Source organism: Entelurus aequoreus, linkage group LG28, assembly GCF_033978785.1.
Source record: "Entelurus aequoreus isolate RoL-2023_Sb linkage group LG28, RoL_Eaeq_v1.1, whole genome shotgun sequence".
Lineage (NCBI taxonomy): Eukaryota > Metazoa > Chordata > Actinopteri > Syngnathiformes > Syngnathidae > Entelurus > Entelurus aequoreus.
The window spans coordinates 27,029,356-27,053,427 of NC_084758.1; the positions used below are offsets into that span (position 1 = coordinate 27,029,356).

A 24,072-nucleotide genomic window follows, 5' to 3' on the forward strand; every position below is an offset into this window, starting at 1 on the left:
AGTCATATTTTACTGAGGAATTGTTGTTTTGGAGGGATGCTGTGTGATAACGGATAACTATGATGGCATGTCTGCGTTTTCAGAGCAAGTCATCTTTGGAGAGCAACTTGGAGGGCCTTGCGGGCGTGTTGGAGGCCGACCTCCCCAACTACAAGAACAAAATCCTTCGCATTCTGTGTTCAGTGTAAGTTCACACCTCTTTTTTTCCCCCAGTCGGTCGCAGAGCACTCATAGTCCTCACCCGTCGTCTCGCGTCCGCAGGGCCCGCCTCCTCCCCGAGAAGCTCACCGTGTACACGACGCTGGTAGGCCTCCTCAACGCCAGGAACTACAACTTTGGCGGCGAGTTTGTGGAGGCCATGATCAGGCAGCTGAAGGAGACGCTGAAGAACAACTTGTACATTGAAGCCGTCTACTTGGTAAGGAACGTCACAACGCGGTCCTCTCTGAAATATTGAGGCTGTTTCACCATCGCAACTTCTCTCCTCTTGTTTCGTCTTGAAGGTGCGTTTTCTATCCGATTTGGTCAACTGCCACGTAATTGCGGCTCCCTCCATGGTGGCCATGTTTGAGAACTTTGTCAGTGTTACGCAGGAGGAAGATGTACCACAGGTAGCTCTTACTTCATGATGTGCTAAGTATTTTATACAGTAGCTCAGCTGAAATGTGTAACCAGTGTTTCTGCGGGGCATTAAAAAATATCGAATGGATTTTGAGAAAAAGAAGGCTTTAAAAGGCATTAAATACAATGTCCAGAGGCATTAAAATATTTAATACAATTATAGGACTAGACTGATAGTCAGTACGTCAATCAATCAAACGATAAATGAGAATGAACATCATAACGTTGCGGTAGGGCTGGGCGATATATTGAGATTGTAAGATATATCGATATATTTTTAAACAAGATATGAAATAAGAAAATATCGTAATATCGATATAATTTATGTCACGTTAAAATGACCAAACGCCGCTTATTTGTTGTGTTCCTTGTTCTCCCCCTCCATGGGCTTCTAAATACTTCCCCTTCCTCCTTCCAGACGTGCTTGCACGTATAAGAACATCCATGATTGGTTGGTTGTTTACTATGATAAGTCACGATTGGTGAGGGACAGGCCAATCAGAGGCAAGATAGGGCGGGTCATCGAACCAAATTAATTTTTTTGATACATTTTGTATTATTTGCAGAGCTATGTTATTTATTTTATGTAGAAATAATATTTTTCTATTTTGTTTGTTATGTCATTCTGTACTACTTAAACAGTTTCCTTTCTGTGCTGTTAATACTAAGGGTGTAACGGTACGTGTATTTGTATTGAACCGTTGCGGTACGGGGGTTCCGGTTGGACCGCACGAGTTTCCACACGGACATATTAAGTAGCGTAACGCACGTTGTGTAAACAATGCACACCGATGCACAACACACGGCATGCTAGCAGCTAACGGGCTACGATATACTGACCATACGTCCTCTTTTCACCGGACATGTCCTCTTTTGCGGAGCTGCCAGGGCAGAGTTTCTTAAATGCCTCAAATGTCCGGCATTTTGAGTTAGGGTTGCGTGTATTTTCTATGTACGTTCAGGGTTAAGAAGGGGTTAAAAACAAAACAAATTGTGCGCGCAGCAGCATTGGTGAGGGAGGGGCAGAGACAGAGAGAGTTATGATAAACGCGCATGCGTCGCCAGGCTCTTCTTTTTATCCATAGATTTATCAGATTTAATTTTTTATTATCTATAGCAGGGGTGTCAAAAGTGTGCCCCGGAGGCCATTTGCGGCCCACAGCTAATGTTTTAAAGGCCCACGGCACATTCTAAAAATACTATTAAAAATAAACAAAAAAAAAGGTTAAATGTAATTTAGAAAAAGTTGCAATGTTGTCTAATAAAACAAAGCTGGTTTTTTTCTCTTTCAAACTGTCATTGCTCAAAACATAATATTGAATCAAAATCAATGTTATTATGAATTATTGACCAATCCAAGGTTCCAATTACTTCACATCAAATATTCCACAAAGAAAAGTATTTTTGATGGAAGATTTTGCACATTTGGTAAATAAATAAACAAAAAATTTATATTTTGTTGTTTTCTTACTGTACCGAAAATTAACTGAACCGTGACCTCTAAACCGAGGTACGTACCGAACCAAAATTTTTGTGTACCGTTACACCCCTAGTTAATACCCATCTTGACTAACTGGGTTAATGAAAGTGCCACTGACTGTTTACAGTACAGTTGTCATTCACTTCAATTTCACTGAATCTCGCTCAAAAATTAATATCTCTATATGTATATTTTCACCCCAAAATATATCGAGATATACAGTATATCGAATATCGAGTTGAAGTAAAAAATATATCGAGATATACTTTTTCGTCCATATCGCCCAGCCCTACGTTGCGGTCATTGATAAATTGCTATGTCTGTTCCTTTTCTTCGTCTCTGGCTTTCAAATTGGACACAGGAGTTTTTGTAAGGTCCCAAAGTGCTGCCTCCATAGCGGACACCCTGCCGGACGGCAAAATCAAACCGCTCCAAGGGCATTAACTTAGCTAACTTAGCTTAGTCCTTAACTCTGACATCATATCATGTTAATGAGGAAGCGGAGCTTGTTTCATACACGACTCCTTTATTTTGCTTCTCCAGTTCAACACACATGAGGTAACTTGGCTAACATTAGCAAGTCTCGTGGCGCAGACACCTCACTGTGGCCTAGGATGGACTATTAAGGCAATTCTCACAACAGACCACAATGCTTTATTCACTGACATTCCCACAGTTAATTAATGTAAACTTTTCAACTGTTCAAGATTATTGTTGTCAAAAATGTACAATTGTGTGCATGCAGACAATTGTAAGCTTTTGACCATACTATAGGACATGGGCATATATTTTTTTAAGTGGCATTAAAAAGCATCAAATTAGATTTGCTGATACCTGCAGAAACCCTGGTAACTGACTTTGGCTGGACTACATGGTATAAACAAAGGTTTTGTACCACTTTGGGTTTTGTGTGTGTGCAAAGGTTCGGTCGGATTGGTTTGTGTATGTGGTGCTGTCCTGCCTGCCTTGGGTTGGCAAGGAGCTTTATGAGAAGAAGGATGTCGAAATGGACCGACTCCTGAGCCAGGTTGAAGGCTACCTCAAGTAAGGATTTAACTTGAAAATCGTATGTTCTCACTTTGACTAATTGTATGGTTCACAGTGTTAGATCCAGCTGCACTAAATAATAGCATACATATCTCTACATCTCGTAGAGATATGTGATGTGTGCTTTCATGTCAGACTTTCCAAAAGTCTCTTCACTAGATTTGTGGCTGGTCGCCTTTTCTTTAAAAAGAGTATCTGTAGGAGTCTGACGAGTCTACGTTTTTGAGCGAGGGCGAACAGGTAGTGCCGAATATTGTTGACCCATTTAGAGGAAAATAATTTACTAAATCCTGAACAATTTGGATTCCGGCCCAAACATTCTACTGAAATGGCTGTGCCACTTCACTGAAATGATCAAATGTAGTTTGGATAAGTATTTTTAAATTTGAAAAAAGCTTTTGACACTGTAAATCAGAGTTTTGATGACAAAATTAAAACAATTGAATGTATCAAAACAAACTATTAATTGGTTTAAATCATATCTTGAATTGCGACAATGTGTTCAAATAAATGGTGTAAAGTCAGACGTAATAAATTGTGATTTGGGTGTGCCACAAGGATCATTTTGGGCCTGCTGCTTTTCAGTATATATATTAATGACCTCCCCAATATTTGCACAAATATCATATGCCAAATGTATGCAGATGATACAATCATTCATGTGGTAGCCAACACCCCTCAACATGCTTCATAGATATTAAACAGACATCTTGCTGAAGTATCAACATGGCTTCAAAATAACTGTTTAACCCTAAATAATAACAAAACAGTCTCAATGTGTTTCTCTTTGAAGAAACAATCATTAAATAAAATTCCAGTCAACATTAATCAAAATAAAATAGAGCAGGTAAAGGAATTTCAATATTTGGGTGTTATTTTGGACCCTAAGCTAAAATTTGATGGCCATATTATAAAAATGATTAAGACCATAAAATTAAATATAAACTGTTTCAGGCTTATTAGGCCTTGTTTATCTGTTCAAGCTGCACAAGTTTACATGCATGCAATGATTTTATCCCATATGTCTTATTGTGCCACGGTCTGGGGACAGGCCACGAAATGTGTAGTGAAGCCTCTGTTGTCGTTATATAAACAAAAGACATTTGATCAAAAACCAATGAAGCATCATCACTGCCTTACTACTCAAAAATATAACATGATGAGTTTTGATAATTTTATAAATTTCTCATTTTTAAAAGCTATTTTTGAGTGTCTTAATGGATGAGCCTATGGTGTAATGTGTAAAGAAATACAAAGATACAGTAGTGATGGTGTGCAAACTCCAGCTGCAGTCGGTGGAAGCTGTAGGTGCCGGACCACTCTGGGTCAGTCTGCGTTCTCAGTGAAGTCCTCACATCTGTGGAACTCTTTGCCACTGGAGTTAAAGTCACAGTCGGACATTAAACTTTTCTCCACAAAACTGAAAAAGTGGCCCAAGGAAAATCAGAAGTGTGAGCACTAGAACTGGATGTAGTACAGACAAATAGGGCCAATTATTTTTAATGTGTTTTTATTGTTGTACTTGTCTTAATCCTTTTGTATGTGTTTAACACTTTTCTCAACTTTTATAAAAAAATTTTTAAAAAAAGCCTGACAAGGGTTGCAAATTAGCCTGTGGCTAGAAGTCCTGTGTACTTTGACATCGGTTACCTGTGGGTAGCAATATTTAATTGTACTGTCCCTGTCAAATAAATACATAAAAATATATTTATGGTGACCGTACTGCGGAGGATAAAATATCATAGGAAAACAGATGAATCAAAATGAAAAACATGCACAAATGAAGGACAACGATATAAACAAACCCATTTTTCTAATGTCTCTGGCCACATTCACAAATAAATGTGCAAACAAGGGCTGTTTTCAAAGGTGTACCTAATGTTGGGTGGCCAAGACTATTCTCATTGGTAAATATAAGGATTTGTCAGTGAAATAAGATTTCATACCGTATCAATCAAGTCACAAGTACAGTGTTCATTCGCCGCTTTACGCTTCTAATCCTACAATAGGGAACATATTGTGTAATAAACTTTTAAGTGACGTTCAGCATTTGCCACTAATTGTGACCCAATTGCCTGTTTTCTTTTATAGAAGGCGATTAAAGACTCATCTCCCCATGCTGCAGGTGTGGACTGCAGAGAAGCCCCACCCTCAGGAGGAGGTGAGAACTAATCGGGGCCCTACATTTTTGTTGTTGTTGCTAACATTGTGTTTTGATCTCCTCACAGTACCTGGACTGCCTTTGGGCCCAGATCCAGAAGTTAAAAAAGGACCGTTGGCAGGAGCGCCACATTCTGCGTCCATACATCGCTTTCGACAGCGTGCTGTGTGAGGCTCTCCAGCACAACCTACCTCCCTTTACGCCGCCGGGCCACATGCCCGACGCCCAGTACCCCATGCCAAGCGTCATCTTCCGCATGTTTGACTACACCGACGCACCCGAGGTTCGTCCCGCACATCAGCTTGTAATTGCTAAAAATATCCGACGACTTCTGATATGACACTGTGTGTGTTGCCTTCAGGGTCCTGTCATGCCTGGCAGCCATTCTGTGGAGAGGTTTGTCATCGAAGAAAACTTGCACTGCATCATGAAGACTCACTGGAAAGAGCGGAGAACCTGGTAAGCAGCTCTGCCGGCATCAAGCTTGCTCTGTTGAGTGGATTTTCTAAAGCGCAAACATTCAGTAGAACCATCGTTTACTTTGCAGTGCCGCCCAGCTACTCAGCTACCCTGGTAAAAACAAGATCCCGCTCAACTATCACATTGTGGAGGTGCGGTCGCTTCTTTCACGTGCTAGACAAAAGCAAAAACAAAATACAGATTTTGTATTTATTCTCAATTTATCCCCTCCGTTTTGTTCTCCACAGGTGATTTTTGGAGAACTTTTCCAGTTGCCCATGGCGCCTCACATTGACGTAATGTACACGTCGCTGCTGATTGAACTGTGCAAACTGCAGCCAGGCTCGCTACCACAAGTTGTATCCTTAAACTTGTTTTATTTATTTAGTTTCTTTACACGGGTAGGTTCAATTGAGAACGCCATTTTTAATTTACAAAGACGACCTGGCCAAGAGGCAGCAAAAAGGCAAATACATGCAGAAGCACATGTCAAGAACTCATGACATGTATGTATAGGCTGTGGTAGAAAGATAGATGGCTAAAAGCAGCGGCAAATATATTGCATTGCTGTTTTTAAAGATGGGGAAAAATCGGTGGTTTTAGGGTGAGAAGCCAAAAGGCTGAGCAAACGTGCTTTTGGGATTAGGAGACGGATGGGGTTTTTTGACAGAAGCTATCACAGCTGGAATAATGTCATAATTGTAATGCAATGTATTTGTAAAAAGAGAGTGAAAAAACGTGAAAAGCAAACTTTATTGTGTTGCTTTTTGGCTGTTTTTTTTATCACAAGTTGAAGCCGCCTGCAAGTGCTTTTAGATGGGGAAAGGGCCAAAGTCTCCATTAAATTTGTTGAAGGATGTATCGAGTATACCTGTTAACTAGGGCTGCACTATTTTGAGAAAAAAAACTTTGATGCGATTTTTCTCTCCAGGTTTGCGATTCGATTTATGCATTTGTATGTATAAAATATAAAAATCGCAAAACTGCGAAAATAAGTGAAGGAAGACATGTTACTTTTTAGACTGTCAATCAGCATATTCTTGTCTAAAGGTGCCAAACAAAGCACACATTAGAACAATATGCAATAATTTGCTTCAACAAATATTTGGCTTTATGCAAACAGACTCAGAGCTTTTGTCTACATCATGCTCTTAAACTGAATAAATATTCAATAAAAACTAAACAGCTAAACAGACTCAATAACTCCATGGTGACGTCTTGGTGAATTTACCGAGTAATTGTGAAATTGAAACAATACAAACAGAATATCATTGTACGGTAATAATACTAACACGGGCCCTCGTAAACGTGTCAACATATTAGCTAATGACGCTAGCTTCATTACATTACGATAGCACATACAAATATAAAACACTCCTAGAGACATCACGCATGGGACCGTTTAGTAAGTAAGAAATGTTAAGTTATGTTGTAAAACTTACAAACGTTACTTGGAGTGATGAATGAAGAATCCTTTCGGGCAGAAATGCCATGGACGGTTTTACATCTAGTTCAAGGCATTAAAACAGGAAGTACATTTTCAAACCCGCAACACCTGCAGTGAGCGAACTCGTCCAAAACATGGCGCCATAGCACAAACAATAACGCACCTTTAATGAAAACTATTAAACACAAAACATTATGGCCGTTGGAGAAGAAAATTAGCCGCACCATTGTATAAGTCGCAGATTCCAAAGCATAGGAAAAATGCAGCAGCTTGTAGTTGGTAATTTACGTGAATGTGAACAATTTAATTGGTCCACCATGATCCCTTCGGCAATTTCATGTGACAAGGCTACATTTAGTGGCGGCATGTAAAGCCAGTGAACCCAGAAAATCCATTAATCAGTTGCAGTATTGTATAAAGGGCAGGCTTTAAAAGTGTGGGAAAAATGTAACAGTTTATAGGTCGGAAATTATAGTATTATAGTTCGGCCTTCTTTAGTTTTCTGTAAATTTCCAGTTTTTTAGCCCATGTCCACACGAACACATATACTTAATAAACGCGTACTTATCTTTGCGTTTAGGCCTCTTGTCCACACGCAGACGCATACTTTTGTCTTTAAAATGCAGACTTTTGCACACACTGGCCAAAGTGTAGAGATCCAAAACTCTGCGCGTGTACACGGCACAAACGGAGAGAGGAATTACTGTACGTTTGAACGTAAATATGCTGCTATTTTCACTTTACATTGATTAAAAAGACACAACAAAATGGGCTTTGCGACACTCCCACCGGCGCTAATGACAGTCTGCTGTTTTGGATACGATTGCTGTCGAACCTCCACCTGATGGGACGATAATGTAGCGTCCTCCTTGTAGTGTGTACTGATGTTAAAGACAATATACACTTCATTGCACATGTACTTTTTCACTATATCGATGATTAAATGCTTTATAATTCCACAAGAGTTTTGCAGCGGCACATGCATGTCCGTGTGCTTTATATAGGCACTCAAACATGCAAAATGGTTTCATTGGCTCGTTAGTGCATGCTGATTTTAGAAATAATGTACACTTCACTGCACATGTAGTACATCACCATGTTGCTAAACATGTTATAATTCTATCAGTGTTGGGTTTGTGTGTAGACAGAGACCGTTTTGAAACTACACCTGTGTGGATGGAGATCGTTTTAACCCAAAAATGGCGTTTTTGAAACTGTGTTTGTGTGGACATGGCCTTAGTCACACACAAAAATCCTCTGCAGAACAGCAAGGGCAATAGTGCAGCACATTGGGAGGAAGTAGGAAGACAAAGTCTCTCCACCGCTACCCATCTCCCAACACAGCTGCTGGTGGAAAGAGCAGAATCTCCCTTATTTTTCTTAAAATGTCCCTTATTTTGAAATCCAAATGTTGACAGGTACGGTACCTAGAAGGCTCTTGAATACTTGTTAAATATAGCGACAATGTTGCTAAGTCTTTTTATTCTCTGGCGGACCGGGTGCATTTATAATTTGTTTATGGGTGAGGGCAGGTAGCAGCAAATCTGTGTGTGAAAAATAAATGAATGTTTGGAAAACTGTGACTATTTAAAAAAAATTAGTAATGGTAACTTCTGCATGAAAGAGAATAGTGAGGTTGTTTAGTTCAAATACTTTTTTGGGAAAAAGAGAATTGTCACGACGAACTGTTGACGAGGATGTTGACTATAACTTTAACACCGACCCCAGTTGGCCCAAGCCACAGAGATGCTCTACATGCGACTGGACACCATGAACACCACCTGCATCGACAGGTAGGGTTTCTGCTCTCCCCTCCCCCGCTAACACCGGGCAACTGCCTTCTGTCTGACTGTGGTGCCTTCCTGTTTCCAGACTCATCAACTGGTTCTCACACCACCTGAGCAACTTCCAGTTCCGATGGAGCTGGGATGACTGGTGAGTGGCTTTTTAAAAGATCGATCACTTGTTTCTGCAGTCTTGATTAAAATGTTTGGGTTTTTTTTTTTCACAAAGGGCTGACTGTTTGACGGTGGATCTGGATAAACCCAAACCTAAATTTGTCAAAGAGGTTCTGGAAAAGTGTATGAGGTATGCAATGTTTGGTTGTTTTTTAATCTCCAGCTTTGTTGGACGTATAGTCAAAATCTGTTCAACAATGTCGGGACATTTTGCAATAAATATAGTATCGATAATTATCGGGGAAATATGACATCATACCAATTAATCCGATAACATTGAAAAAGAGGAATTAAAAGAAAATATCCAAGTGAGGTAATAATTAGCAGATTACCCATACAGTGCTGTAGGTTTGCCAGGGTAATCAAATCAAATCAAACTTTATTTATAAAGCACTTTTGATACACACGCAAGTGGCAAACACAAAGTGCTGTACAAAAAAATAGAGAAAAAACACACACAGCACTATTGACAATAACAAAGCAAAAACAAAATTGAGGATTTGAGGAAAACGCCACCGTTGAGGCTTCCACACTGGAGAATAACTCAAGTTGAATAGTATAAAACATGATCAAATATATGTAAAAATCAAATATAAGTAATACATTAATAAGTTGATTTAAAAAAAACATAACATTGAGACAATAATACTAGTAATATTAATAATTGAGATAGAAAACAACACGTTAAATAATAAAAAACAATAATTCAACATGATCAGTTAAAAGGTGTGTGATTTGCCTTTTTAAAAAAAAATAATTTCAAGTGCTCCTTTTCTCCAAAGTGCAGCCTGTTGCAAACTTCCCCCTGGTCGAACAGTGTAAACAAACATGGCGTCGATCGTGTGCTATTTGCACCAAATGTTCTGTAAACATTGCGCTGCAACACATTAAACCTTATCAGCCACCTGAAATGCCAGCAGCATTACTACAAAAGTGTTTTTGAAAGCTTACAAAGACGCCTGCGCTGCTAAAGAAGCCGGGGTTTCCCCGACATGTAACTGGTCATGACGAACCGCCACGGCATGATCGATTCCAAAGATAACATGAAAGCACTTTTTTTAACATGAAAACAAATTTAAATAATGTGTTGTATATTTGGATATACTGTACATAGTCTATTATTTATGCACTATTGGCCATAATAAGTTTGGAAAAACATCTTAAATATCATAAAAATGTTCCCCTGTGTTATTTTAAGGTGCATCTAAATCTGGAGCCTATCCCAGTTGCACTCCAATGAAGCAAAATTGGATCATTTTCTTGTGCACTCCTGACATTTTAATGTGCGTGGCACAGAGGTTGGGAATTACTGTGCTAGTGTATGTTATTACTGTAGTAGGGATGTAACGGTAATAATCAGAATCGCGGTAAAACTCCCAACGGTTAGTTTTACCGCTTTAAATTAAAATCATCGAAAAACCGAGATTTATAACTGCACTTTGATAAATTCACAAACTGACTGGCGCGAGCTTGCTATCTTAAATGCTAACATGAAAACAAGACACATTAACATGTTTCTTTATTAAGAAAGGCCATAACCCGATCTAAACCTATGTAAACACATTACTATCTCAGCATTAAGATAATTCATTGTGCACATTGAACCTACGAGCTGTGCTGTCTTAGTACAGAGTGATTGTTCTTTTTGGTTTGTACGGCACGTTCAAGGACCGCTGAACAAAGTAGGACTCCACAAGGTCCACCAAAAATAATAATACATTTTGTTACGCACGTTGAAATAAATCTTGAAGTGCTTCAGTACAAAGCAATATTTAAAACAATAAAAGCTTAGCCATTAAAACAGATAAAACCATCCATCCATCCATTTTCTACCGTTTGTCCCTCTTGGGGTCAAACATTAGGACTAAAACACCATCAGTGAAGCATAAGAAACACAAAACATAAATTAAATAGTGTGTCTATTTAAAAAGTTAAAGTTAAAGTACCAATGATTGCCATACACACACTTGGTGTGGCGAAATCATTCTCTGCATTTGACCCATCACCCTTGATCACCCCCTGGGAGGTGAGGGGAGCAGTGGGCAGCAGCGGTGGCCACGCCCGGGAATCATTTTTGGTGATTTAACCCCCAATTCCAACCCTTGATGCTGAGTGCCAAGCAGGGAGGTAATGGGTCCCATTTTTATAGTCTTTGGTGTGACTCGGCCGGGGTTTGAACTCACAACCTACCTATTTTAGTTATTTAAACAAACTTAGTCAAAGGATTTCAGTGTGTGTATAAGTACTTTTTAATCACAATAAACAATACCGCGATAATAACTGTGTGAATTTTGGTCACAATAACAGCAATATGAAAGGTTTTTATTGTTACATCCTTGTATGATGAGCACAGATCAACGGGGTAAGAAAAAGGAGGGGTAATTGCACCCACATGACATGAGTGGCCGAGTGTGAGGACGCCCTTAATGACCGTGTTTTCCCTGCCTTTTGCAGATTGTCTTACCACCAGAGGATAGTGGATATTGTCCCGCCCACCTTCTCGGCCCTCATCCCGGCCAATCCCATCTTCATTTACAAATACACAGAAGAAAACGCCTGTAAGCCGTTTGCTGGTTTAAACACCAAACCAGAAACAAAGGTGGCGTCACTCCAACGTGATTAACCCAACCTTTCCACCTCGCAGCTTCGTTGCTGGGCTACCCCATCTCCATCACTGTCGGCAACGCCATCAAGAACCGAGCGTCCAACGAGGAGATCCTGACCGTCCTCAAAGACGTGCCCAACCCAAACCAGGACGACGACGACGGTCGGTTCTGTTGCTTATTTTTGGTGTGCATTGTGGTGGTTCAACATCTTTACAATGCAGATTATTAAACATGAATGTTCTTTTTGATATAAGTTTGTCTTTCGTCTCTTCCCAGACGAAGGCGAGAGCTTCAACCCCCTGAGGGTGGAGGTATTCTTGCAGACGCTTCTTCACCTGGCAGCCAAGTCCTTCAGCCACTCTTTCAGCGCCCTCGGAAAGTACGTTCACCGCTTTAAAAAGACTTTGGCCTCATAATTACATTGGTTATGATTTATTTATTTATTTAACATATTTTACATATGTTAACAAGTTACATCAGTGTTTTTCAACCTTTTTTGAGCCAAGACACCTTTCTTTCATTGAAAAAATGCAGAGGCACACCACCAGCAGAAATCATTAAAAAACGAAACTCAGTTAACAGTAAAGAGTCGTTGTCGCAATTTGTTGGATATGACTTTAAACCATAACCAAGCATGCATCACTAAAGCTCTTGTCTCAAAGTAGGTGTACTGTCACCACCTGTCACATCACGCCCTGACTTATTAGGACCTTTTTGCTGTTTTCCTGTGTGTAGTGTTTTAGTTCTTGTCTTGCGCTCCTATTTTGGTGGCTTTTTCTCTTTTTTTGGTATTTTCCTGTAGCAGTTCCATGTCTTCCTTTGAGCGATATTTCCCGCATCTACTTTGTTTTAGTAATCAAGAATATTTCAGTTGTTTTTATCCTTCTTTGTGGGGACATTGTTGGTTGTCATGTCATGTTCGGATGTACATTGTCTTTGCTCCACAGTACGTCTTTGCTATCGTCCAGCATTCTGTTTTTGTTTACTTTATAGCCAGTTCAGTTTTAGTTTTGTTCCGCATAGCCTTCCCTAAGCTTCAATGCCTTTTTCTTAGGGGCACTCACCTTTTGTTTATTTTTGGTTTAAGCATTTGACACCTTTTTACCTGCACATTGCCTCCCGCTGTTTCCGACATCTACAAAGCAATAAGCTACCGGCTGCCACCTACTGATATGGAAGCGTATTACACGGTTACTCTGCCGAGCTCTAGACAGCACCGACACTCAACAACAACACATCATTTGCAGACTATAATTACTGGTTTGCAAAAAATATTTTTAACCCAAATAGGTGAAATTAGATAATCTCCCACGGCACACCAGACTGTATCCTACGGCACACCAGTGTGCCGCGGCACAGTGGTTGAAAAACACTGAGTTACATTGAGGAACATCACATGGTTACATTAGCACAATTCAACATATCTGAAAAGTAGAAGTAGTAGTTTCTAAACACTTATATGCGAGTGCATGCTTTTTTTTTCTGTTAACCAAGGACAACCATAATGACCAACATTAAAATGCAGTAGCATCGTAGGCCTAAATAGTCATTAAAAACAAGGCAGAAGTTGTATTCAATATTTTGACCACCGTAATATTACCCACAGTTTGAACAGTAACACTGTGTTTGAATATTTCATTTATTTTTGGGGTGTACCACTGGATGGATCTTAGTGGTACACGTACCACAGTTTGAGAATCACTGAGTTAGACTATTGTAATACTCTCTGGATTTCCTAAGCAAATATATATTTTAGAATTCTACAATTATGACAAAACTCAGCTGCACACCTGAGGGCGGGACCACATTACACCAGTTTTAAAGGTAAAACTACATTGGCTCCCCGTCCGCTTCAAGGTGGATTTTAAAGTTCTATTATTGGTTTTTAAATGTCTCGGTTTATGTCCACAACCTTCTACTATCCAGGAGAGAGAGGCATGATTTCTAATCTAGAATTAACTTTTACCAATGCAGCAGCTCAGTATGTCAATATAGCAGCAAATGCCAGTTAACTGTCTGTGATCACAGCGCTGGTAAAAATAATTTGTCTGCATTAGCACTCATAATAACAATATCAATAGTACTCCGTTGATTGTGTACCTAAGAAGTGGCTGTGTCACTCATTCTTGAGTGAGGGAGTAAACTTTTCTCTGCAATTTGCAGGTTTCACGAGATCCTGAAGAACCTGGCGGAGAGCGACGAGGGCAAGCTGCATATCCTCAAGGTGGTCTATGAAGTGTGGAGGAACCACCCGCAGGTACGACGTGAGCATTCACCTCACGGGTAACCTTCCTGCTCACCGGGCCGTTTTCTCTTGCAGATGACCGCCGTTTTGGTGGACAAAATGATCCGGACGCAGATCGTGGACTGCGCCGCCGTGGCCAACTGGCTCTTCTCCCAGGACATGGCTCACGAGTTCACCAGGTAGCTCACGACGGCCATGGTCTTCCTCATCCACAAGCCGAACCACGTTGTATTTGTTTCGCACGCAGACTTTACATTTGGGAGATCCTGCACTCCACCATCCGGAAGATGAACAAACATGTCCAGAAGATCCAGAAGGAGCTGGAGGAGGCCAAGGACAAGCTGGAGAAACAGCAACATAAGAGGGTAAGTCATATTTTCCCTCCTCGCCGCACTCATTCTTGTGGTGTTGTACGGCGGGATGTATCTTGTGGTGCACCCCAGGGGTCAATCCCGGGACCAAAATTATTCAATTTATATATTTAACGACATCTGTATTGCCTCAAACTAATACAGTTTACAACCGAGTCACGCCACCACAACAAGTGGGGCCCGTGGACCAATATATGGGTTCTTTAGTATTTACATTTAGGTTATTTGTGTTTCACACTTAAAATTAGAGTGCCGTGATCCAAAACTGACATAGGATATCGGTGTGATATCGGCAAAAAAAACAAGTATCGGATAATATCAGTTTGCTTGTAAAATGTCCGATACAAGCAGTCTTGCAGAGTGTTTACGTGTGCAAAGCTAGACAGCTACTTAACATGTAAATGTCCTCCAATAAGCACACAAGGTTGGACTTTTCTTCTATTTTAGTGTAGTCATTTACAAAAAGTAAACATACTACGCTATAAGCTACTAGGAGATAGCAGCTACACAACAGTGAAGCACACAAGCTAGACATACGTCATAACTGTCCTTGATTGATCAATATTGCAGTGTAAAATGGCACATTTTTCAATATAATCAAGTATCAAATAATAATAGTTCAATTTTACTTACACATACAACGTCGCCAAAGCACAAGTGTGTTAAAAAGTATCTAGTAACAATCGTGTCCGCATCATTTAACTAATTGCATCATAAGCTTGACTTCACAAATTATTGTGGCCAATAAGTGTCGCTAAAAAACAATAACCACTCTACTTAAAAGACCGTATAAGTCCATGCAAGACGGTTAATAATAAATAGGTTAGTGTTTTTTATACCTACCATTGTTCTCTTTTTACCTCATTTCACTTGATCATTCCGCACTACAAAATAATACAAGAACTGTTCGTAGGATTCCTGCTGATAATGTACTGCACCATTATTGGTGACTTTAGACTTAAACTTCCTTTTTTATTGTCATTCAAATTTGAACTTTACAGTACAGATAAGAACTAAATTTTATTGCATTAGCTCATGATAGTGCAGGATAAAAAATCAATAAGGTAAGTAAATAGATTACTGTACAGATAAATATATTGCACTTTTGCATATGCATCCACGTTTATGGATGTATGTTATATTGTCTTTATATTCCAGCCAGTTAATCCTATTGGAAGTAAAAAAAAAGTTGTACTTAAAATCACATGTTCACTTTGGCCCTTGGAGGCCAAAAGTTTGGTCATCCTGGTTTAGATACTGACATGATACAAGAAAACACGTATATTAGATAGTAAAATAAGCTGGAAAACACATATTAAGTAAATACAACATAAAGTAGCAAGAAATACTTCAATTGTGAATAATCCCACACTCTGTACTAGGGATGTAACGACAATCGGTATTAATACTCCCAACAGTTAGTTTTACAATTTTAAATTGATATTATGGAAAAACCAAACCTTGATAAACTCACGGACTGACTGGCACCAACTCACTAGCTTAAATGCTTACATGAAAACACGAGACAATAACCTCTTTCCCCATTGAGACGACATACCCCAATCTAAACTTAAATACACTTATTAGTGTCTGAGCAACTGAGATATTCAGTTGTGTACATCAAACCTACTCAGAGGAATACGAGACCAAGGTGTTTTTACGGTGCGTTCAAGGACCACTGAGCAGATAGGACGCCATAGCGCCCGCCAGAACATGCTAAATCCTCCGCTGTTGTCATTTTTAATACAAAGTAGTGTACAGTAAATTAGTAGACCCGCTATGGAAGCGCTAAAACTACAAAATGCCTGACAGAGTAGATATGTTGTCGAAGTGGAGGCACGTAAATAAGACCGGCCAGAAAGCAGATTGAGGATGGTCTGTAAAACCTAATCTATGCAACATTGTGAGCAAAGAACCGCCATGACATGTTATGTAGACCACAAGGAAGTCTTTTAAATCATAAGATAAACCCTTTAGGAAAGGAAGAAGACACTCTCTGGTTAATTGTGCTGTGCATGTGACTGAAATGAATGTGGTGTGACCCCGCCTCCTGCTGGCAGAGGGACAGCGGCGACGACGAGGACATGGAGAAGAACAGCGAGGACGAGGAGGGCCAGCTGGAGGAGCAGATTGAGCGGCTCCAGGAGAAGGTGGAGTCGGCTCAGAGCGAGCAGAAGAACCTTTTCCTCGTCATCTTCCAGGTGCCTCAAACAGTTCCAGTCACACCTTGAAGTAGAGCACACGCGGTCTCAATTGTAAAACCATTCTTTTTAATCATGGTTAATCACGGGTTATCACTTGATTGGATTATTTCAATCAACCTGAAAAAAGAGCAAATGCAATTTTATTGTGGGAAAGTCAATACATTTTGATGTATTTGTTCAACAAAGTACTGCAGGATTTTATTCAGCATTGACCTGATCACTGACTTTATAACAGCCTTTCAGGTAACCAAAGGTAAACAGTGATTAATCTGCCTACATCAGGGGGGGGGCAAAGTGCGGCCCGGGGGCCAATATCAACACGCAGATTGCTTTTTTTGGCCCTCGGTAGATCATAAACATTAAATGAATTTATTATTACCGAGATGTTATTAGTAAAGCTATCAAATAATACATTTTTAAAATCCAGTAATTCACACTTTTAAATTGGGATTAATTACAAGTATTAGTGTAAACTTGCTTGCATTATTTTAATCAACTTAAAATGTTCAAGAAAATAAAAAAAATACCCCAATACTTTCTCACAAATGTTATTTTATTGTTAGAATTGATACAAGGCAAAGGAGCAAAATAAATTGCTATTTTTTTGTGATTAATTGCATGAGTTAACTCGTTATTTTTGACAACCCTAGTATTGGATTAGAGCAGGGGTGTCAAACTCATTTTAAATCGGGGGCCATGTCAGGTTCAAACACTGATGACATCTATTAAACAAGACAAGAAGCAAGGAATTAAACAGAGACAGAATTACATTTGGCTCAATTGAGGAGAGACGCGTAGACACTGTACCCTTGCACAGTGTCGTCCCACGCCCCTGACGAAAGATTATACGTCGTCTCTTTTATTTGGACTTTCCCTGATTACATGGCAACAGCTGTTTCTAAGGGAGGGGGGTCGTAAACAGCCATCGCCTTTGGTTACAGAACAGTTAAAAGAAAAGGTTGTAAACAGTTCACAGAAAAGGTCGTAAAACAGTTCAAAGAAGAGGGGAGTCAGGTCCTGCCTTCTCCGCATTGTAGATCTCAGGTCAAGACAATATCTTTCTGTTGATTAACAATACATGAAAGAAACAGAACACCTTCATGTTGCTTCCCATCCTACACAGTGGAGTTTTGCAAGCCTTTTGCTTGGTCGGTTCAAAGACAGCTTTTGTCTTCTCGCAGGGGAACTCATTGAAACACAAAGTTTTGTGATAACTTAGATACAATTATTCTGACAGGCCACATGGGGAAAAATCTACTCCCAAGTGGGCCAGACTGGTAAAATCCCGACACGATATTTTAAAAATAAAGACATCTTAAAATAGTTTTCTTTGTTTGAAAATAGAACAAGTACATTCTGAAAATGTACAAATCATAATGTTGTGTTTTTATTTACACCTACATGTTGCGGTTAATAGCATTCTTTCTTTATTTGTCGTTATTTATACTCTCTGAATAAATTATGTGATAATGTTCATCAGTCAACTCATTGCCGTTTATTTTCAATCTATCAAGATAAAAAAATGATATCAAATTACAGGATGTTATTTATGTAGTTTGATCATTTTCCTCGACTACATATATAGCATCATCTACAAAGATACAAAGAATTGCTATTGTGACATCTAGTGGACACATTTAAAACAGCAGTTACTTTCATTCAAAAGTTTTGGCTCATTTTTATACTTGGCAAACTCATCCCGCGGGCCGGATAAAACCTGTTCCTGACCGTACGTCTGACACCCCTGCATTACACCCATTTTCTCGTCAGCTATAAACCCAAAAGCTAACGTGGATGTTTATTCAGCTAGCTTAGCACACATTGAACTACATTGGTTTGATTTGAGCATCTTTATTGTACAAAATGTATCAAAGTGGCCCCCGCCTCCTTCCATTTTACTGAACGTGGCCCTCGCTAAGAAAAGGTTTGGACACCCCTGGCGTAGATACGTGATTAATGGGAATAATCACATGAGTTCACTTATTTTTGACGGCACTAATTTTAACACTTTTAATGTTTTTACGAGTGTAAAAACAAGTTGGTAATAGCATAAAAACTAGAGATGTCCGATAATGGCTTTTTTGCCGATCTCCGATATTGTCCAACTCTTAATTACCGATACCGATATCAACCGATACCGATATATACAGTTGTGGAATTAACACATTATTATGCCTAATTTTGTTGTGATGCCCCGCTGGATGCATTAACAATGTAACAAGGTTTTCCAAAATAAATCAACTCAAGTTATGGAAAAAAATGCCAACATGGCACTGCCATATTTATTATTGAAGTCACAAAGTGCTTTTTTTTTTTTAACATGCCTCAAAACAGCAGTTTGGAATTTGGGACATGCTCTCCCTGAGAGAGCATGAGGAGGTTGAGGTGGGCGGGGTTGAGTGGGTAGCGGGGGTGTATATTGTAGCGTCCCGGAAGAGTTAGTGCTGCAAGGGGTTCTGGGTATTTGTTCTGTTGTGTTTATGTTGTGTTACGGTGCGGATGTTTTCCCGAAATGTGTTTGTCATTCTTGTTTGGTGTGGGTTCACATATTTGTAACAGTGTTGAAGTTGTTTATACGGCCACCCTCAGTGTGACCTGTATGGCTGTTGACCAAGTATGCCTTGCATTCACTTGTGTGTGTGAAATAGATATTATATCGTAGATATTATGTGATTGGGCCAGCACGCAAAGGCAGTGCCTTTAAGGTTTAGTGGCGCTCTGTACTTCTCCCTACGTCCGCGTACCACTCCGTACAGCTGCGTTTTAAAAAGTCATACATTTTACTTTTTGAAACCGATACTGATAATTTCCGATATTACATTTTAAAGCATTTATCGGCCGATAATATCGGCAGTCCGATATTATTGGACATCTCTAATAAAAACACTTGTTTGTTACTCTTAAGACAAAGAACGGTCAAATGTAAAAATACTGTATTTTCCGTACTATAGAGCGCACCGAGATAAAGCCGCACACACTAAATTTTAGAAGAAAAAAATATTTTTACACACCGGACTTATAAGCCGCATATATATACGTTACGAAATGATACAGAAATATTTTGTAAAAGTTTATTTACATGCCTTAATTGTTTCCAAACGGTGTCTGTAACACGGCAGTAAAACGGCTGATCAAACAAAACAGAAGTCATCATCATGGACCCACTGGCTCTCCAATCACCTAAACAGACTCAATAACTCCACGGTGACGTTTTGATGATTTTAAGAAACTGAAACAATACAAAAAGAAAGCCATTGTAAGTTAATACTACTAAATAATAATACTAACACAGACTCTGCGTGAACAGTTAACATATTAGCTAATGCTAACAACACTCGCTTGATTACACTACGACAGCGCGTCCAAATATGCATGAAAACACTCCTACAGACTTCACACATGGGACGGTTTAGTAAGTATGAACAGTTTTGGTTATATTGTAAAACAAACCTTGCGTGGAGTGACCTCTAAAGGCTTAGTGGCCACATGCGTGGACAGCACCTTTCAGCTCTTATTTCCAAAATTGTGTACACTATTGAATTGGGGTTTTATGGCCGCTTATGTGGACACTTATACTGCCATCTGGTGGTGTCAGAAGAATATAACATACAATGGAATTTGGAAAAAAAAGTGTAAAAATAAGAATTAGCATGTCACTACACATGAAGTACACATTTGTGTAGTTATGGACTAAGTACATCATATCAAAAGATGATTCTTAGTTTTTATTCTAATTAGGGTCCAATAAGCCCAAATAGCAAAGAGAAATAAAAAAGCATGTAAACACACAGCTTGGGCTTTAAGAGGTTAATGAAGAGTAGAAACACTATGGACGGCTAAGACGGAACAAAACGTCTACTTCCGGTTGTAAGCACTAAGTGGAAGGACACTGCAGCACCTGCAGTGAGCAAACTTGTCCAAAAAATGGCGCTATAGCACAAACAACAACAAAACTTATCAGTTAATATGCTTGTTTGTTTTGTTTTTTTTACTATTTGCATTATGGCCGTCAGAGAAGAAAAATCCATAAATGAGTCGCGGGGTTTAAAACTTAAGAAAAATAGCAGCTTTTATTCCAGAATGTATGGTATTGTGTGCACATAACTTTGATGCCAAGAGAGATTACTGCATGATGCAAGTCACTTCACAAGACTGTTTTTTTGGTTCTATGGTTATCGTCACTTTAGTATTTATTTATTTTTTCCATCCAAAAAAGTTTACTCAAATTATTACTATTATTATTATTATTATTTCTGTAGATGTTGAACTTGAATCGGGTGTGTTTGTTTTTCCTCTCACCACATTTGTGGGCCGGCAGCGTTTCATCATGCTGCTGACCGAGCATCTCGTCCGATGCGAGACAGGCAGCGTCAACGTCAGCACGCCGTGGTACAAGAACTGTGTGGAAAGACTGCAGCAGATCTTCCTCATGGTAACACACGCACACACACACAGCTTTGTGTATTTCTTACCCTCTTGAGACCTCTGAAAAAAACACCTACCTCTTTAGGACCGCCCTTTCTAGATATACAAAGATTTTAATAATCTCTACATACTATGCAAAATGTCATAATTTCACAAGAAAAACTGAACATTTGTGAAATATTATGACAAAAGTTGGAATTGTACTCAATAACAGTCGCAATTTTACAAGAAAAGCGTAACATTTTGGCAATTTTATGAAAAGAGTCATAATTTTATTCGACAAAAGTCACAATTTCATAAGAAAACTTTGAAACTTTGGCAATATTATCTGAATTTTACTTGGCAAAATTATGACAAAAGTCATAAATGTCACTATTTTACAAGAACAAAAAATAGGCAATATTGTGATAAAAGTCTAAATTTTATATGACAAATGTCACCATTTTGCATTAAAAAGTAATAGTTTTATGAGAAAATATTGCAATATTACAGAAACAGAAAGAATATGAGGAATTGTTCCCAATTTTATAAGAAAAAAGTCGACACATTGTGAGAAAAAGACTGCTTTTAGTTAATTTTTTATTTTGAATTTTTTGTTTTTAATTGGTTTTTAATCTTCATTATTTACTTCGTTATTACAGTATGACTCTATATACATATTTATTTATTTTTTTAATTAATTTTGGCCAAAGGGGCGCATTTCAATTTCTTACACACACTTGTTATTACATATGTTGACCAAAGGGGGAGCACTTTTAAAACCGACACACAGTCAATTTGAAAAAATCCCTCCTTTTTGGGACCACCCTCATTTTGATAGATTTCACCACCAGGGGTGCAAATGAGACATTCTCTATTAGATGCAATGGTTTTCTGTATTGGGACCATGATTTATGTCCTAACTTGTTCACACCTCCTCATATGGAAGCTACTTTTCCTTGTTGATGTCTCAAGAAGGGTAGCAATACAAGAAGACACACACACACACACGCATTCTTGTATTTCTTACCCTATTGAGACCTCCGGAAAAAAATGCCTACCTCTTTAGGACCACCCTTTCTAGATATATAAAGATTTGTATTTACAACATTATTAAAAATATATACTATGCAAAAGCTCACAAGTTCACAAGAAAAACTGAACATTTGTGCAATATTATGACAAAAGTTGGAATTGTACTCAATAACAGTCGCAATTTTACAAAAAAAGCTTACAATTTTGGCAATTTTATGAAAAGAGTCGTAATTTTACTCGACAAGTCACAATTTTATAAGAAAATTTTGAAATTGTGGCAATTTTATGAAAAGAGTCGTAATTTTACTCGACAAGTCACAATTTTATAAGAAAACTTTGAAATTGTGGCAATTTTATGAAAAGAGTCATAATGTTACTCGACAAGTCACAATTTTATAAGAAAACTTTGAAATTTTGGCAATATTATCGGAATTATACTTGGCAAAATTATGACAAAAGTCAAATGTCGCTATTTTACAAGAACAAAAAAATGGGCAATATTGTGATAAAAGTCAGAATTGTATATGACAAAACATAACATAAAAAAGTAATAATTTTACGAGAAAATATTGCCATATTACAGAAACAGCAAGAATATGAGAAATTGTTCCCAATTTTATAAGGAAAAAGTCAAAACATTGTGAGAAAGACTTTTTTTTTAGTTCATTTATTTTTTTTATTCTTTGTAATTGTTTTTTAATCTTCATTATTTACTTCAAGTTATTACAGTATGTCTCTATATACATATTTATTAATTTTTTGTATAAATTTTGGCCAAAGGGGCCGCATTTCAATTTCTTACACACACTTGTTATTACAAATGTTGACCAGAGGGGGAGCACTTCAAATTTTGACACACACTTGTTATTTCATATGTTGACCAGAGGGGGAGCACTTTTAAAACCGACACACAGTCAATTTGAAAAAATCCCTCCTTTTTGGGACCACCCTCATTTTGATAGATTTCACCACCAGGGGTGCAAATGAGACATTCTCTATTAGATGCAATAGTTTTCCGTATTGGGACCATGTTTTATGTCCTAACTTGTTCACACCTCCTCATATGGAAGCTACTTTTCCTTGTTGATGTCTCAAGAAGGGCAGAAATACAAGAACACACACACAATGAAGTATCCTCTTCTTCACTGCGTCACTGTTCCTCGGCAGCACCACAGCACCATCCAGCAGTACATGGGAACACTGGAGAACCTGCTGTTCACGGCCGAGCTGGACCACCACATCCTGGCCGTCTACCAGCAGTTTTGCGCCCTTCAGCTGTAAAAAAAAAAAAAGAAACCCCGAAACATTTGTCGTCCAACGTTGGCTCTTGCATCAAGAATGTCCTCCTGACAAAAACGAGTATTTTCATCCTGTGTTGTGGAAGGTGTCGTGTTGGACGTGTAAGTATCGAGAATGCAACAGCGGTCAGCTTATCAACTTCTTTTGATTCTTTCATTTTTTTGGGGGAGGCGTTTAATCCTTTTTTACATGGTCACTCTCCTTTTATTTGTTTTATGTGGAATTGGAAAGGAAATAAATCTCCAAATTCTTTTAACTTTCATCCGCGTGCGTGTTGGAAGAAATGACACATTGAGCCATGAATGTTAGAACAATAAACACACACACACCTGGAAAAATCAGCTTTCAATAATTTAACACAACTTGCACACATGGAATTAATACTTAAAAGTAGGAAAATATATTACACATATTTGATAGCTGCAGTGTCAGTCTAAAAACTACTTGAGTATCAAGTAGATTTGTATTTACAACATTAATAATATATACATATATACTATGCAAAAGGTCACAATTTCACAGGAAAGTGAAAGTCTAAATTTTATATGACAAATGTCACCATTTTGCATTAAAAAGTAATAGTTTTACGAGAAAATATTGCAATATTACAGAAACAGAAAGAATATGAGGAATTGTTCCCAATTTTATAAGAAAAAAGTCGACCCATTGTGAGAAAAAGACTGCTTTTAGTTAATTTTTTATTTTGAATGTTTTGTTTTTAATTGGTTTTTAATC

General features: G+C 38.5%; 1 protein-coding gene across 1 annotated transcript in view; it reads left to right on the plus strand.

Annotated features, from left to right (window-relative positions):
• The window catches only part of LOC133644861 (nuclear cap-binding protein subunit 1), a 26,779-nt gene extending 3,180 nt beyond the window's left edge, over positions 1-23,599 (plus strand). Inside the window, exons 3-23 of the mRNA XM_062039607.1 lie at positions 84-184; positions 262-418; positions 504-611; positions 3,024-3,145; positions 5,240-5,309; positions 5,377-5,592; positions 5,671-5,768; positions 5,857-5,920; positions 6,017-6,127; positions 8,944-9,008; positions 9,088-9,150; positions 9,229-9,303; positions 11,628-11,731; positions 11,818-11,940; positions 12,056-12,158; positions 13,943-14,036; positions 14,100-14,203; positions 14,272-14,389; positions 16,456-16,596; positions 20,918-21,031; positions 23,206-23,599. Of these exons, the coding sequence (XP_061895591.1) occupies positions 84-184; positions 262-418; positions 504-611; positions 3,024-3,145; positions 5,240-5,309; positions 5,377-5,592; positions 5,671-5,768; positions 5,857-5,920; positions 6,017-6,127; positions 8,944-9,008; positions 9,088-9,150; positions 9,229-9,303; positions 11,628-11,731; positions 11,818-11,940; positions 12,056-12,158; positions 13,943-14,036; positions 14,100-14,203; positions 14,272-14,389; positions 16,456-16,596; positions 20,918-21,031; positions 23,206-23,319 (2,265 nt within the window). The 3' untranslated portion in view covers positions 23,320-23,599. The remainder of the gene's footprint in view (positions 1-83; positions 185-261; positions 419-503; positions 612-3,023; positions 3,146-5,239; positions 5,310-5,376; positions 5,593-5,670; positions 5,769-5,856; positions 5,921-6,016; positions 6,128-8,943; positions 9,009-9,087; positions 9,151-9,228; positions 9,304-11,627; positions 11,732-11,817; positions 11,941-12,055; positions 12,159-13,942; positions 14,037-14,099; positions 14,204-14,271; positions 14,390-16,455; positions 16,597-20,917; positions 21,032-23,205) is intronic.
• The last annotated feature ends 473 nt before the right edge of the window (positions 23,600-24,072 follow it).